At 38.4% G+C, this 14,811-nt stretch overlaps 1 protein-coding gene and 1 pseudogene across 1 annotated transcript in view; one reads left to right on the forward strand and one right to left on the reverse strand.

The window, feature by feature from the left end:
- LOC126763917 (ER membrane protein complex subunit 2-like) overlaps positions 1 to 14,811 on the forward strand; it is a 109,347-nt gene that overhangs the window by 30,047 nt on the left and 64,489 nt on the right. The window contains exon 3 of the mRNA XM_050481687.1: positions 10,151 to 10,307. Within this exon, the coding sequence (XP_050337644.1) occupies positions 10,151 to 10,307 (157 nt within the window). The remainder of the gene's footprint in view (positions 1 to 10,150; positions 10,308 to 14,811) is intronic.
- LOC126763977 (tigger transposable element-derived protein 1-like) lies at positions 7,762 to 9,056 on the reverse strand (annotated as a pseudogene).

A 14,811-nucleotide genomic window follows, 5' to 3' on the forward strand; every position in this document is an offset into this window, starting at 1 on the left:
ATAAAATCTGTCTCCTCGTTATGGCGGACAATGCGGATATGGACTCAGTCGTGTATGAAAACTGGTCCGATATCGCACTCCATTGGATGCCTAGTGACCTTTTCGAACATTATCATTAATAAGGACTTGTATGCTTGTGGAAGACTGTGCCTTCCAGACAGGACAGGACATCGTCTACATACGTTTGAATTTTTAACACTTGTGTTCCCAGAGGAAATTCTGACTTTGTGTCTTCTGCCAGTTCGTGGAGTGTACGAACGGCTAGGTATGGGGCACAGTTTACGCCAAAGGTAACATTACATACATTTTTTCGACATCCCCATTTTAAAACGTATTTCTATATATGTACATACGCCAATGTAATATGAGGAGCATCAAATCTGGTTGGAGTGTGGGTCCCGTGAATAGAATATCATTTAGGGAATTCCTCTAGCGGGTGGATCTTGAGGCATTGAAGACAACTTTAACTTTTTTTGTTTTCTTGTCTGGATTTGCTACTGCATGGTGTGGCAAGTAAAAGGAGTAGTATTTGCTGTTGATAATTTTTTTCCTTGGGCTTACTTTCTCCATGTGATTTAAGTGTAAGTATTCTTCTAACACAACATTATATTCTATTTGAGTTTACCTTTTTTAAGATGGTTTCTTTCTATACTTAGAAACTGCTGTATTGCAGAGATGCGGGAGTGACCTAAGGCGAGTGTGTTAGGGAATTGTTGTTAAAGTGGTCGGTATTGCTGATCTAGTACTTGTGGCTTGGTAAAAGTCTTCACAATACTGATCCTCTGGCGTTGTATTTGAAATGGGGAGGAGTTCTTCTAACTCCCAAAATTTCCTTAATTGTGAATTATGGTACTCATTGGATATTTCTTCAACTTGAGTTGTCATTGTGGTAACTGGTTCCGTAACTAGTCCACTTAGGATCCAACCGAATATAGTATTCTGAGCTAGAAGGGTGTTTGAATTTTTTTCAACACCTTCTACTATAATTTGAGGTACAAGGTCGCTGTCTAGTAGAAGGTCTATTTGAGCGGAGTGTTGCAGTTGGGATCTGCTAGTTTTAGATGTGTAACCTTTTGCCAATGCTTGCTATTTTTATGATAGCTTGGAAGCATGTTCATAAGTTGCGGTAAGACTGTGGCTTCTGCTTGAATGCGCTTATCCGCTTGGGGGGAAATTAATTTGAATTAGATTTTATTTGAGTTTTGTACTACTCTTCCGTCCATTCCCGTAATTTTATAATTGGCTTGTTTTGTTGGCAGTTTTAGAGTATTTTGTGCCCTAGACGCTATAAAAAATCGTTGTAATCTTTGGTCTATTAGGGTCCTGAGCTTAAACAGTTCTCGTCGATGGAGACGACTTCTGTGAGTAGTAGTAACCAACTTTGATTCTCGCCGAAACCACCGAAACCATTGGTTTTCGGAAAGTGCAAAAGAACTGCTGGTACGACGAGGAGTGCCCTGTCGCAGCGGAGAGAAAACAGACTGCCTACCTCGCAACGTTACGATCGACCACTACACGTGCGGGATGGGATAGATACCGAGAGTTGAAGAGGGAAGCGAGACGCATTTGCAGACAGAAGAAGAAAGAGGCCGAAATGCGTGAGTACGAAGAGCTTGATAAGCTGGCCGACAGGGGTAATGCTCGAAAATTCTACGAAAAAATGCGGCGGCTTACAGAAGGTTTCAAGACCGGAGCATACTCTTGTAGAACCCCCAAAGGTGATCTAGTCACTGATGCCCAGAGCATACTTAAATTATGGAGGGAACACTTCTCCAGCCTGCTGAATGGCAGTGAACGCACAACACCAGGAGAAGAAGAACCCGATTCCCCAATCGATGACGATGGAGCAGACGTTCCATTACCCGACCATGAAGAAGTTCGAATAGCAATTGCCCGCCTCAAAAACAACAAAGCGGCAGGGGCCGACGGACTACCGGCCGAGCTATTCAAACACGGCGGCGAAGAACTAATAGGGTGCATGCATCAGCTTCTTTGTAAAATATGGTCGGACGAAAGCATGCCCAACGATTGGAATTTAAGTGTGCTATGCCCAATCCATAAAAAAGGAGACCCCACAATCTGCGCCAACTACCGTGGGATTAGCCTCCTAAACATCGCATATAAGGTTCTATCGAGCGTATTGTGTGAAAGATTAAAGCCCACCGTCAACAAACTGATTGGACCTTATCAGTGTGGCTTCAGACCTGGAAAATCAACAACCGACCAGATATTCACCATGCGCCAAATCTTGGAAAAGACCCGTGAAAGGAGAATCGACACACACCACCTCTTTGTCGATTTCAAAGCTGCTTTCGACAGCACAAAAAGGAGCTGCCTTTATGCCGCGATGTCTGAATTTGGTATCCCCGCAAAACTAATACGGCTGTGTAAGTTGACGCTGAGCAACACAAAAAGCTCCGTCAGGATAGGGAAGGACCTCTCCGAGCCGTTCGATACCAAACGAGGTTTCAGACAAGGCGACTCCCTATCGTGTGACTTCTTCAACCTGCTTCTGGAGAAAATAGTTCGAGCTGCAGAACTAAACAGAGAAGGTACCATCTTCTATAAGAGTGTACAGCTGCTGGCGTATGCCGACGATATTGATATCATCGGCCTCAACACCCGCGCCGTTAGTTCTGCTTTCTCTAGGCTGGACAAGGAAGCACAGAAAATGGGTCTGGCAGTGAACGAGGGCAAAACGAAATATCTCCTGTCATCAAACAAACAGTCGTCGCACTCGCGACTTGGCTCTCACGTCACTGTTGACAGTCATAACTTTGAAGTTGTAGATAATTTCGTCTACTTAGGAACCAGCATTAACACCACGAACAATGTCAGCCTGGAAATCCAACGCAGGATTGCTCTTGCCAACAGGTGCTACTTCGGACTGAGTAGGCAATTGAAAAGTAAAGTCCTCTCTCGACGAACAAAAACTAAACTCTATAAGTCCCTCATAATTCCCGTCCTGCTATATGGTGCAGAGGCTTGGGCGATGACAGCAACCGATGAGTCGACGTTACGAGTTTTCGAGAGAAAAATTCTGCGAAAGATTTATGGTCCTTTGCGCATTGGCCACGGCGAATATCGCATTCGATGGAACGATGAGCTGTACGAGATATACGACGACATTGACATAGTTCAGCGAATTAAAAGACAGCGGCTACGCTGGCTAGGTCATGTTGTCCGGATGGATGAAAACACTCCAGCTCTGAAAGTATTCGACGCAGTACCCGCCGGGGGAAGCAGAGGAAGAGGAAGACCTCCACTCCGTTGGAAGGACCAAGTGGAGAAGGACCTGGCTTCGCTTGGAATATCCAATTGGCGCCACGTAGCGAAAAGAAGAAACGACTGGCGCGCTGTTGTTAACTCGGCTATAATCGTGTAAGCGGTGTCTACGCCAATTAAGAAGAAGAAGTGTAGCGTTTGAGTTTTTAATGCCTTTGAGCAGCATGGTGTCTCTTGGCAAATTTCGGTATTTAGTGTTTCGGTTGCAACTAAACCCGTGGCTCTTTTTGAGAAAGCGCTACATTGAATGATGCCTTTTGCGGCAATATGCGCAATTTAATTTTCTTTCGCAATTATTAAGATTGTGTGCATGGTAAAAGCAGTTTGTACAGAGCCTTTTTGATCTGACAAAATTGTTCCTTTCGTTAATATTAAATTTTTTAAACTTTTGCAAGATTTGAGTTTATGCCCTCCCATACATAGTTCACATAACGTATGATTGCTTTATTTGGATGCGATCGATTGTGTTTTGAAAAAACTACGATTTAAGTTGCTATTGTTACCAATTTGGGGTCTAATGAAGTTTCGATTTATGTAGGTCGTGTTGGAACGTTCTTAATTGTAGTTTTTGTCATCGTAATGCACTAAACTTTTCACCGTCTTTTGAACTTTGAATAAAAAAAAATTAATGCTAAAGCTTAAAATGCGCCTATTTCATATCAAAAAAGTTTATTTAGGGCCCCGGCGAAGTCGGTCAGCCTCAACTTATTTGGGGATGTTTCCTCGGGAGGGCTGAATTTACCGACTGTATGCCAAAGATACCTTCTTTGCCCACCCTGGCGTTAAAGTCGCCAATCACGATTTTGATATCGTGGCAGGGGCAGCTCTCATAGGTGCGCTCCAAGCGCTCATAGAAGGCATTTTTGGTCACATTGTCCTTCTCTTCCGTCGGGGCATGGGCGCAGATCAGCGATATGTTGAAGCGGATTGTAGCTGAACGTTCATCCACCGGGGTGAATGACAGTACTCGGCGACGGAGTCTCTTTCCCACCACGAATCCCACACCAAATTTGCGCTCCTTTATATGGCCCCTACAGTAAATGCCACAAGGACCTACTTGTCTCAGTCCTTGTCCAGTCCATCGCATTTCTTGGACGGTTAGAGTGAACGGCGGTGATGTCAGCCTTCACTCTAACGAGGACATCAACCAGCTGGGCAGCGGTACCTTCCCAATTAAGAGACCGGACATTCCAGGTGCATGCCCTAAAATCGTAGTCCTTAATTCGTTTGCCATGGTCGTCATCAAAAGGGAGGTCTCTCATCCGAGGCTTGTTGTTCTTTTCATTAGTACTGTTTTTTACGTGGCAGGTCCCAAACCCTGCGTACAACCCTGTGGAGGGGATGTTTCGCTTTCTCACTTTAGCTCGCTTTCAAACGGATGTTCTTTGGCTACCCAGAGGATACTTGGTCAAAGACCGGAAGTCGTGAGCTGCTTGAGCCATATGTAAAAGAGTCGTTTCTGGCGACTCCCAAGTGAATGGCGATTAACTTCTACACATGACTCCATCCTCCTATGTACACAAAAGGAAATATTACATAAATAAGTGTCTACAAACTGTTCAATAAACAAGGAACCAAGCTATTAAGACGCATAAAATTATACAAAGGCAAACTCGAACGGGCGCGTAGTAAAAAACTAAACCTAAATTTAAAATATAACCACTAAACGTAATTCGGGCGCTATCGGGCAACAAAAACACCTTAATTCAACATAATAACAAAACATGCGGAGCCCCACACAAAGAAACTCTGGGGCACATGGACATAGCACAACAATAAGACAGCATTACAAACTAAAAACTAACTTATTTTCCCCCAAAACCCCCTGGAGGCAGATAAAGTTAGTGTATCGTTTTTCCTCTCTCTTCATTATATGTATGTACATAGTATGTACGGTAACAAACGGATTTATATTTGATATAATCCGTTTGAACGGTACAAAACGGGAACAATTTTATTGTATATATCATCAATATATAAAAAACAAAAAATATTAAATTATTTACCTATTTGCGTACCCCAGTGTTGCAAACACACATAACAAACAAATGAAACAACAAATTAAATTCAAGTATCCACTTGCAAGGTTTTCCAGAATACCCCTTCTGTTTTTCAAAACAGTTAGCAGTATACTTAAAATAAACAAGCAAAAGGCACAATAAAAATACAAGAAAAAGCACAGCGGATCAAATTAATGCGTTGATCAGCGCCCTGAGATTGCTAAGCATTTTCAGTACCAAGTGGCATTGTGGCATGGACACACTAACCACCTTGGTCGGGTTCGAGGCCCATCTAAAACCTCTGCCGTGCTTTGTTTCTGGCACCCGGTAGCAATGCAACTCCACATTCAACTGACAAGGTCAGTTCTTCCCGCATTTGGGTTTTAACCACAACCACCACGAATCTCCACAAAGGGCCAAACCCAATGAGCAGATTGGAGTTACCTCCAAGGGCTACTACTCCCCGTGGTACCAGAATTAAGTCTCCGGTCAGACCTCGTAGCCGAAGCTACTACCAGTTGAGATTCCATACGGCTCTGGACTGGTGGCCAGGATATTGGTCGCCTCTTACGACAGGCATGCCTTACCACGGGTACATTCGGTTTCCCCCCCCCGAACCCAAAAGGGGTCAGCCTTCACTCTAACGAGGACATCAACCAGCTGTGCAGCGGCACCTTCCCTTTAAATCGTTATCCTTAGTGCGTTTGCCATGTCGTCATCAAAAGGGGGGTCTCTCATTCGAGGCTGTTTGCGCTTTTTCATTGGTAGTGTTTTTTTACGTGGCGGGTCCTAAACCCAGCGCCTTCTCATTTTAGCTCGCCTTCAAACGGATATTTTCTGGCTACCCAGAGGGTACTTGGTCAAAGACATGCTGCAAAAGTATAATAATATTCCATGTCATTAAGGGATCTCTCAGTGTGACCCTTAGAAAAATCACTAATTTTCGCGATTTTTTTTATAGTTGATATTAACTAATAGATCCGATTTTTTTAATAATTAAATACATTCATGACGAATATAAAATTATTTTTTTTATGTTTATTTATTAGGTGTATAATAGTTTAATAAATTGTTGAAATGCAACGTAAAAAAAAGGTCCTGTGCGCTGTCCACGATTGCGGCCGCATTTTTGATTTGAAACAAAAATTTCAAAAAGATTATTAACCTGTAGGAAAGTCGCTATCGCGCTATGAAACCTTTTTTGTTTTGTTGATATTTGACAAATGGCGACGGTGTGATCAAAAAGTATCAAATTTGGCCATTTTTTCGACAGTTCTTCGTGGAAAAAAATAGGAAGATTCAAAAAAAAAAAAAACAAGAAAAAACGTTAACTTCGGCTGCACCGAAGCTAATATACCCTTCACAGGTGCATTTCTTTTAGTAACTATGTGTTCAGTTTGTATGGAAGCTATATGCTATAGTAATCCGATCTGAACAGTTTTTCCAGAGATTATATAATTACCTTAAACAGTAATCCAGTAAGTTTTCCATGCAAGCATTTGATTCCGATCCTCCAGTTTGTATGGCAGCTATATGCTATAGTTAATCGATCTGAACCATTTCTACGGAGATTACATTATTGTTTTAGAAAATAATATATGTATACCAAATTTCGTGAATATATCTTGTCAAATGTAAAAATTTTCCATACAAAAACTTGATTCCGATCGTTCAGTTTGTATGGCAGCTATATGCTATAGTTAACCGATCTGAACAATTTCTTCGGAGATTACATTGTTGTCTTAAAAAATAATCTATACCAAATTTCGTGAATATATCCGGCAGTTCCGACAAATGAGCAACTTCTTGAAGAGAAAATGACGTTTGCAAAATTTCAAAACGATATCTTAAAAACTCTAGTCCCTCAGTATATCTATATACAGACGGACAGACGGACATGGCTAAATCGACTCAGCTCAACATGCTCTCCAAATTGGAACTCGATATCTTCAAAACTCTTCTTTTGAGAGTGGAAACCGTTTTGAAAAACACCATTCTGAAAAAAAACACGTTTAAAGATTGGAGTCGCCATGTTCTTCACTCAATCCTCTTAATACAAGAAACGCAGTAGCGAATATTATTTATTAATAATTTGAATTTCGGAAATGTTTATTACAGTGTATACTATCCGATAATGCAACAAAAAAGCGATGTCTCGAAAACGACGATCCCTTAACCCAACTATGTACTTAAAAATACTTTAAATTAAATAAATATAATGAAGTTTTTATTTTTAATTTTTGGATAATATATGATAGAGTGTGTATTTCACAATTTGTTCTAGGGGTTAAAACGACTATGGTATGTATAGTTACGTCTTCTTATAATATACACTCAGTCCTTTTTTTACGCGATTATTGGTTCTGCCACTAATCGCGTAAAAAAAAAATCGCGTAAAAATGGTCAGTTTTCCAATATTAACTGACGAATTGGTTCCGAATATAAAAAATGTCGCGTATAACAAAATATACGCGCAAAAAAATATTCAAAAACAATACAATAAGTTTCAAATTTCAGACTTATGATTTATTCATTCATAACAAAATAAGAAATATATAACAAAAACCATATATAAAAGAGAAGAAAATAGAAAATAGGTAGATTTATTGAAAAAACCGTTGAATGCTGTTTAATCACTGTCATTATCCGTAGTGGAAATTATTATTAGCCGCTTATTTTGATGGCCGGCACTGATATCACTAGAATTTGTATCAGAATCAATAGTAAGAACTATGGATTGATATTCTGATTGACTTAGCATCTCCGACTGAGTTTGCACCATAAATTCAGTTAATTTTGTTTGAATGCTTCTTTTTGGACCCAATAAATTCCGATTTAGTTCTTTATGTGTATCTTAACATGCAGAGACTCAATTCTTTTTGAAAAATTCGTGCACGTTCGGCATCAGTATCATTTGCTACAAAATAATTTTCCAATTCTGCTGCAAGTTTAAGACCTTGCTTAATCGTCTCTGCTTTAATTGGATGCTCGTCTATCTCGGTGTCGCTGCCATTTTCCGATTCGATTACTTCCGTAGCTACTTCAATCAAATCGTCATCGTCGAGCTCTCGGTCTAGAAGAATCTCGTCAATATCTTCTCTCGTCATATCTGCAAGAATTTCTCCTCCCGCGGAACGTGCTAAATCAATGATATCTGAATAATCAGTTGAATTGCTTGTTACGGACATACCACTTTTAACACCTTCTGGCCAAAGAGATTTCCAGCATGCGTACATATTTTGCCTTATTTCAGAAATTGCTTTTGACGCGTACAAGATGCAATCCTTGATAGAAAAATTTGTCCAAGCATCGGTGAAGTCCAATTCAGGATTTTCCTCCAGTTTTTCCATAATGCACTGAAAAGTTTTTTGAGGTAGTACATTTTAAAAGTCGCAATAATGCCTTGATCCAGCGGTTGAATAATTGATGTAGTATTCGGTGGGAGGAAAATGATATTTACATTAGGATGTTCAATCAACGGATGGCCTGGTGCATTGTCAATTATTAAAAGAGCTTTAAAGGGCTGTTTCTTCTTCTCCAAATAACTTTTAACTTCTGGTACAAAGCATTTAGCAAACCATTTTTGGAATATATTTCCAGTTACCCAGGCTTTTTTATTGGCTGCCACCAGAAGCATTGCTACATAATAAAATCGTTACACGGGCTTTTGCAGCTTTGAAGCCATCAAATGATTTTTGGGTCTTAGGCACATATGTTCGTTTTGGTAACCTCTTCCAAAGTAGGCCGGTTTCGTCCGCATTGAAAACTTGGTCTGGCGTGTAACCACCTTCTTGAATAGTTAATAACTTTGGTGGATAGTCCTGCGCAGCTTTACTATCAGCTGAAGCAATTTCACCCATAGTTTTTAAATTATGAAAATTATGTCTTACAATAAACTTCGAAAACCATCCACCACTAGCTGAAAATTCGTTTTTGTTTTCTTGGTTCGATGTTAATCGTTTAAAAATACATAGAGCTTTTTGTTTTATTTTTGTAGTATCAACTGGGATTCGTTTCTGGTTGAGATCCTCAATCCAAATTGTTAATAGGTTTTCCATTTCTTCAATAAAAACATTTCTTGAGTATGAAGATTTCTTCGCATTTACATTTTTTCCGGAAACTACAGATTTTCTAATTGCATTTTTATTTTTTTTATTGTCCACACTGTAGATTCACTGAGTTTTGTTTCTAAAGAAATGCCTTTGCGTTTTTTAGGCTTATAGGCTTTCTTGGAGGTGTCTAGGAACCTATTTTTCAGAGTACCAAACGAAAAAAAAATTTTTGATGCACCTTAATATGCATTGAAGTTTGACGATGAATATCTCGTAAACGCTTAACTTAATCGAAAAATCGTAGGAGACCATTTTTATAGAGCAGTAAATTTCCTACAAAACTATGAGTTTCATCATTTATAATAATTTATTTTCATGGGGTTATAAAATTCATAAGAAATAAAAATTTTTCCCAAAAATAATCAAACTCTAACTGTTAATATCTTTTAAACGTTTGGGTTTACGAAAAAATCATAATATACCTTTTTTGTAGAGCATTCAATTTCCTACAAAATCTAAGGAACAGGATATTTTTTGAAGTAGTTGGAAGCGAGATATAAATTTTTCTATCTGATAATAAGAAAAAAAAAAATAGAAAACTGTATGTAGGAGGACCTTCCCGTTACAATTAAAAACTCATGTTTGGAGAGGCTTTCTTAGAGGTGTCTAGGAACCTATTTTTCTGAGTACCAAACGAAAACAAAAAAATTTTTTTTTCAATCACTCTAATATGTACATATGTATATATAAAATGTATAATGTACTATATATTACATTTAATGAGACCGCTACTAATCCAAATGTGTTTTAAAGGTTTATGTCTGATCAGGAAGCTTGGCATGAGTTATGTGGACTATATTTGGCAGAAGGGGACTACTCCAAAGCGGTTTTCTGTATGGAAGAACTCTTACTACATAATCCACACAGTCATCTAATTCATCAGCGAATTGCAGAAATCCGTTATACAATGGTAACTATATGTTTATGTTAATCGAAAATCCATATCTACACTCGTGGCCACGCAAGGCTTACCACTCAAAATTTTCAAGTGTTGTGACAACACTTTATAGTGGTACATTTTGCGGTATAGTAGACATTTTTATACTCTCGCAACAAAGTTGCTAAGGAGAGTGCTATAGGTTTGTTCACATAACGGTTGTTTGTAAGTCCTAAAACTGAAAGAGTCACATATAGGGTTATATATACCAAAGTGATCAGAGTGACGAGTAGAGTTGAAATCCGGATGTCTGTCTGTCCGTCCGTGCAAGCTGTAACTTGAGTAAAAATTGAGATATCATTATGAAACTTGGTACACGTATTTCTTGGCTCCATAGGAAGGTTAAGTTCAAAGATGGGCAAAATGGACCCACTGCCACGCCCACAAAATGGCGAAAACCGAAAATCTATAAAGTGTCATAACTAAGCCATAAATAGAGATATTAAAGTGAAATTTGGCACAAAGGATCGCATTAGGGAGGGGCATATTTGGACGTAATTTTTTTGGAAAAGTGGGCGTGGCCCCGCCCCCTACTCTTTGTATATATCTCGGAAACTACTATAGCTATGTCAACCAAACTCTATAGAGTCGTTTCCTTCCGGCATTTCCATATACAGTTTAAAAATTGAAGAAATCGGATAATAACCACGCCCTTCTCCCATACAAAGGTTATGTTGAAAATCACTAAAAGTGCGTTAACGGACTAACAAAAAACGTCAGAAACACTAAATTTTCCGGAAGACGTAACAGAAGGAAGCTGCACCCAGGCGTTTTTTAAAAATTGAAAATGGGCGTGGCCTCGCCCACTTATGGACCAAAAACCATATCTCAGGAACGACTAGACCGATTTCAATGAATTCGGTACATAATATTTTCTTAACACCCTGATGACATGTACGAAATATGGGTGAAATCGGTTCACAACCACGCCTTCTTCTAATATAACGCTATTTTGAATTCCATCTGATGCCTTCTCTGTATAATATATAGTACATTAGGAACCAATGATGATAGCGGAATAAAACTTTACACAAATATGGTATTTGAAAAATATGTAAATGACGGATAACGAAATGTCGATTATCACTTTATCATGCGAGAGTATAAAATGTTCGGTGGCACCCGAACATAGCCCTTCCTTACTTGTTTTATTTAGAAATAAGTTAATGACATGTTATTTATCAAAAATATTAAATATTAAAAACAAAACACCTTCAGCTATAGACAAAATCATATGTTTTTAGTAAGCTTTACAAAATGAGCTCGTATTTAACTGACTGACATGCGATGAAAAAATTATAGTTTTTACTTTTTTAATTTAACTTCATTTACAATATAATTGAAATTGATGTTCTATTTTATTTTGTTTTAATTGAAACACGAAGTTTAGTCGCGGTATTACTTTAAAAACCATAAAATCGGCCTCATTTGTACAAGTACAGAAAAGCTATGTAGTTTGTGTTCTACTCATTAAACGTAATAAATTATAAACTATATTTATAATTAGATAATAAAATATAAAACTTTTGCTTACTAAAAAATTAACAAAAAACAAAATTGAAGAAAATTCCGAACGAACCAAAAGTTTGCGTGGCCACAAGTGTATACAGTGAATCAATAAAGTTTACATACACCTAGTTTTATTTATCTGCGATACGTTTATTTGTTTCAAAATGAAAATATTTTGTATTTTTTTATATATGTACATATATTTCAAAGTATGGATCTTTAACATGAAATATAGCATATACAATTTTTTTTTACTCAAATAAAAAAATGAATATTAAAGCTTAAAATGCGCCTAACTCATATCAAAACAAGTAAGGAAGGACTAAGTTCGGGTGTCACCGAACATTTTATACTCTCGCATTATAAAGTGATAATCGAGATTTTATATATACGTCATTTACATATTTTTCAAATACCGTATTTTTGTAAAGTTTTATTCCGCTATCATCATTGGTTCCTAATGTACTATATATTATACAGAGAAGGCATCAGATGGAATTCAAAATAGCGTTATATTGGAAGAAGGCGTGGTTGTGAACCGATTTCACCTATATTTCGTACATGTCATCAGGGTGTTAAGAAAATATTATATACCGAATTTCATTGAAATCGGTCTAGTAGTTCCTGAGATATGGTTTTTGGTCCATAAGTGGGCGAGGCCACGCCCATTTTCAATTTTTAAAAAAAGCCTGGGTGCAGCTTCCTTCTGCAATTTCTTCCGTAAAATTTAGTGTTTCTGACGTTTTTTGTTAGTCCGTTAACGCACTTTTAGTGATTTTCAACATAACCTTTGTATGGGAGGTGGGCGTGGTTATTATCCGATTTCTTAAATTTTTGAACTGTATATGGAAATGCCTGAAGAAAACGACTCTGTAGAGTTTGGTTGACATAGCTATAGTAGTTTCCGAGATACGTACAAAAAACTTAGTAGGGGGCGGGGCCACGCCCACTTTTCCAAAAAAATTACGTCCAAATATGCCCCTCCCTAATGCGATTCCTTGTGCCAAATTTCACTTTATTATCTTTATTTATGGCTTAGTTAAGACACTTTATAGGTTTTCGGTTTCCGGCATTTTGTGGGCGTGGCAGTGGGCCGATTTTGCCCATCTTCGAACTTAACCTTCTTATGGAGCCAAGGAATACGTGTACCAAGTTTCATCACGATATCTCAATTTTTACTCAAGTTACAGCTTGGACGGACGGACGGACGGACAGACGGACGGACGGACAGACAGACATCCGGATTTCGACTCTACTCGTCACCCTGATCACTTTGGTATATATAACCCTATATCTGACTCTTTTAGTTTTAGGACTTACAAACAACCGTTATGTGAACAAAACTACAATACTCTCCTTAGCAACATTGTTGCGAGAGTATAAAAAGTACATACACTAATCATTATTTATATGAATCAAAAGTAATTACAATGGTTTTAGATGTATTTATTATCTTTTATCACTCAATTTCTAGTATTATTTCTGGATATTTTGACCTACTAAGTCGATAAGGAAGTTTTTAGGCATTATTTTGAGAATTCGATGTCTTCGAATACGGGTTTCCAAGAAGTTCCAGATATATTGAATAGAATTAATATCTGTTGATTGCGGGGCGCATGTAGTTGTTTACAATTATATTTCAACGACTCACGTACAGGGTACTACGTGTATTTTGGTTCGTTATCCTGTTGGAAATATAAGTGCCTGATATTAAGAAACAATTTAAACACACTACAAGTGTCCAACTCCAGACGCAGCCATACACCCCTAAACTATAACATTACCCCCACCGTGCTTTACCGTTGGCAATATACTTTTTTGTGGCTATTCTTCATTGATTTTTCCCCACGCTTTTCATGTTCCAAACCAAATATTTTAAATTTTGATTCGTTGATGAACACAATATTTTCCCATAACCAAATGGTTATTTTTTAGCAAACGTCAACCACCTCTTTTTTATTAACCTTACTCATTAGGGTGGGTCGATTCCGGACTTTTTTCGATTCGGGATTTCTAATAGTGCGGAAAAGTTGCCTTAGTGCTTCCTGATTCCAATGCAACTTTTTGTTTTGAGATCGGATTGCATCTTCAAACCCAACTCCGGCCTTGAAATTTCGGAAATTCGCCTAAAGTCGTGAAATTGTCTACCTAGCGCCTGAAATACGCATCTCATGGCAAAATGTATAAAACAAAAGTTATTTGTCACGTCATTTGCTACCGAAATGGTATATGTGATCATGGCCGTAGGACGAACAGTTCCCGAGATACGAGCTAAAATGCGGCGCGCCACAGCGCAAGGTGAAAACGGCTTGCGGCCACACTTCTTGACGTTGATTTCTCCGAGTGCTATCACTCACATTCATTCACCTACGCCAAAGGACACGTTCGGATAGGTCTCCACACAAATATTTTTTCATCGAGTTCCTTCACTCTTGTCGGTGATTTCGCCGAGTTCTATCACTTAAATTCATTTCCCTGCGCCATACGACACGTTCGGACTGGTCTCCACATAAATATTTTTTCATCAAGTTCCTTCACTCTTGTCGTTGATTTCGCCGAGTGCTATCACTTATATTCTCTCAACAGAACACAGAACTCAAAATGTCTGTATCTAAATTTAAATTTAGACAGAAATGTCCTGTGTTTGGCATATATCCGTACAATCTCTCTGAGTCCCAGTTACCTACTTACCAGGATGTTCTTTTGTGTTATCAGTTTGAAAGATTTCGTATAGGGCGACTCCGAGGCGACAACTATGAACCTAGAAGTAAAGAGGTTACAGAAATAGTTGCAAAAAAGGTTGAAAATACTTTCAAAAAGTCATCTATTCCGATAGTTTCACACACCAGAGTTGTACAAATGCTCACCACATACCATAAGAAATTTCTGACTCTTAAACAAATGTTTTTAAGGAACCCAATAGGTTTGAGCTCTAAAAGAGATGACTTTGTCTCTTCTGCCGGAAAAT

This window comes from Bactrocera neohumeralis, unplaced genomic scaffold, assembly GCF_024586455.1.
Source record: "Bactrocera neohumeralis isolate Rockhampton unplaced genomic scaffold, APGP_CSIRO_Bneo_wtdbg2-racon-allhic-juicebox.fasta_v2 cluster09, whole genome shotgun sequence".
Classification (NCBI taxonomy): domain Eukaryota; kingdom Metazoa; phylum Arthropoda; class Insecta; order Diptera; family Tephritidae; genus Bactrocera; species Bactrocera neohumeralis.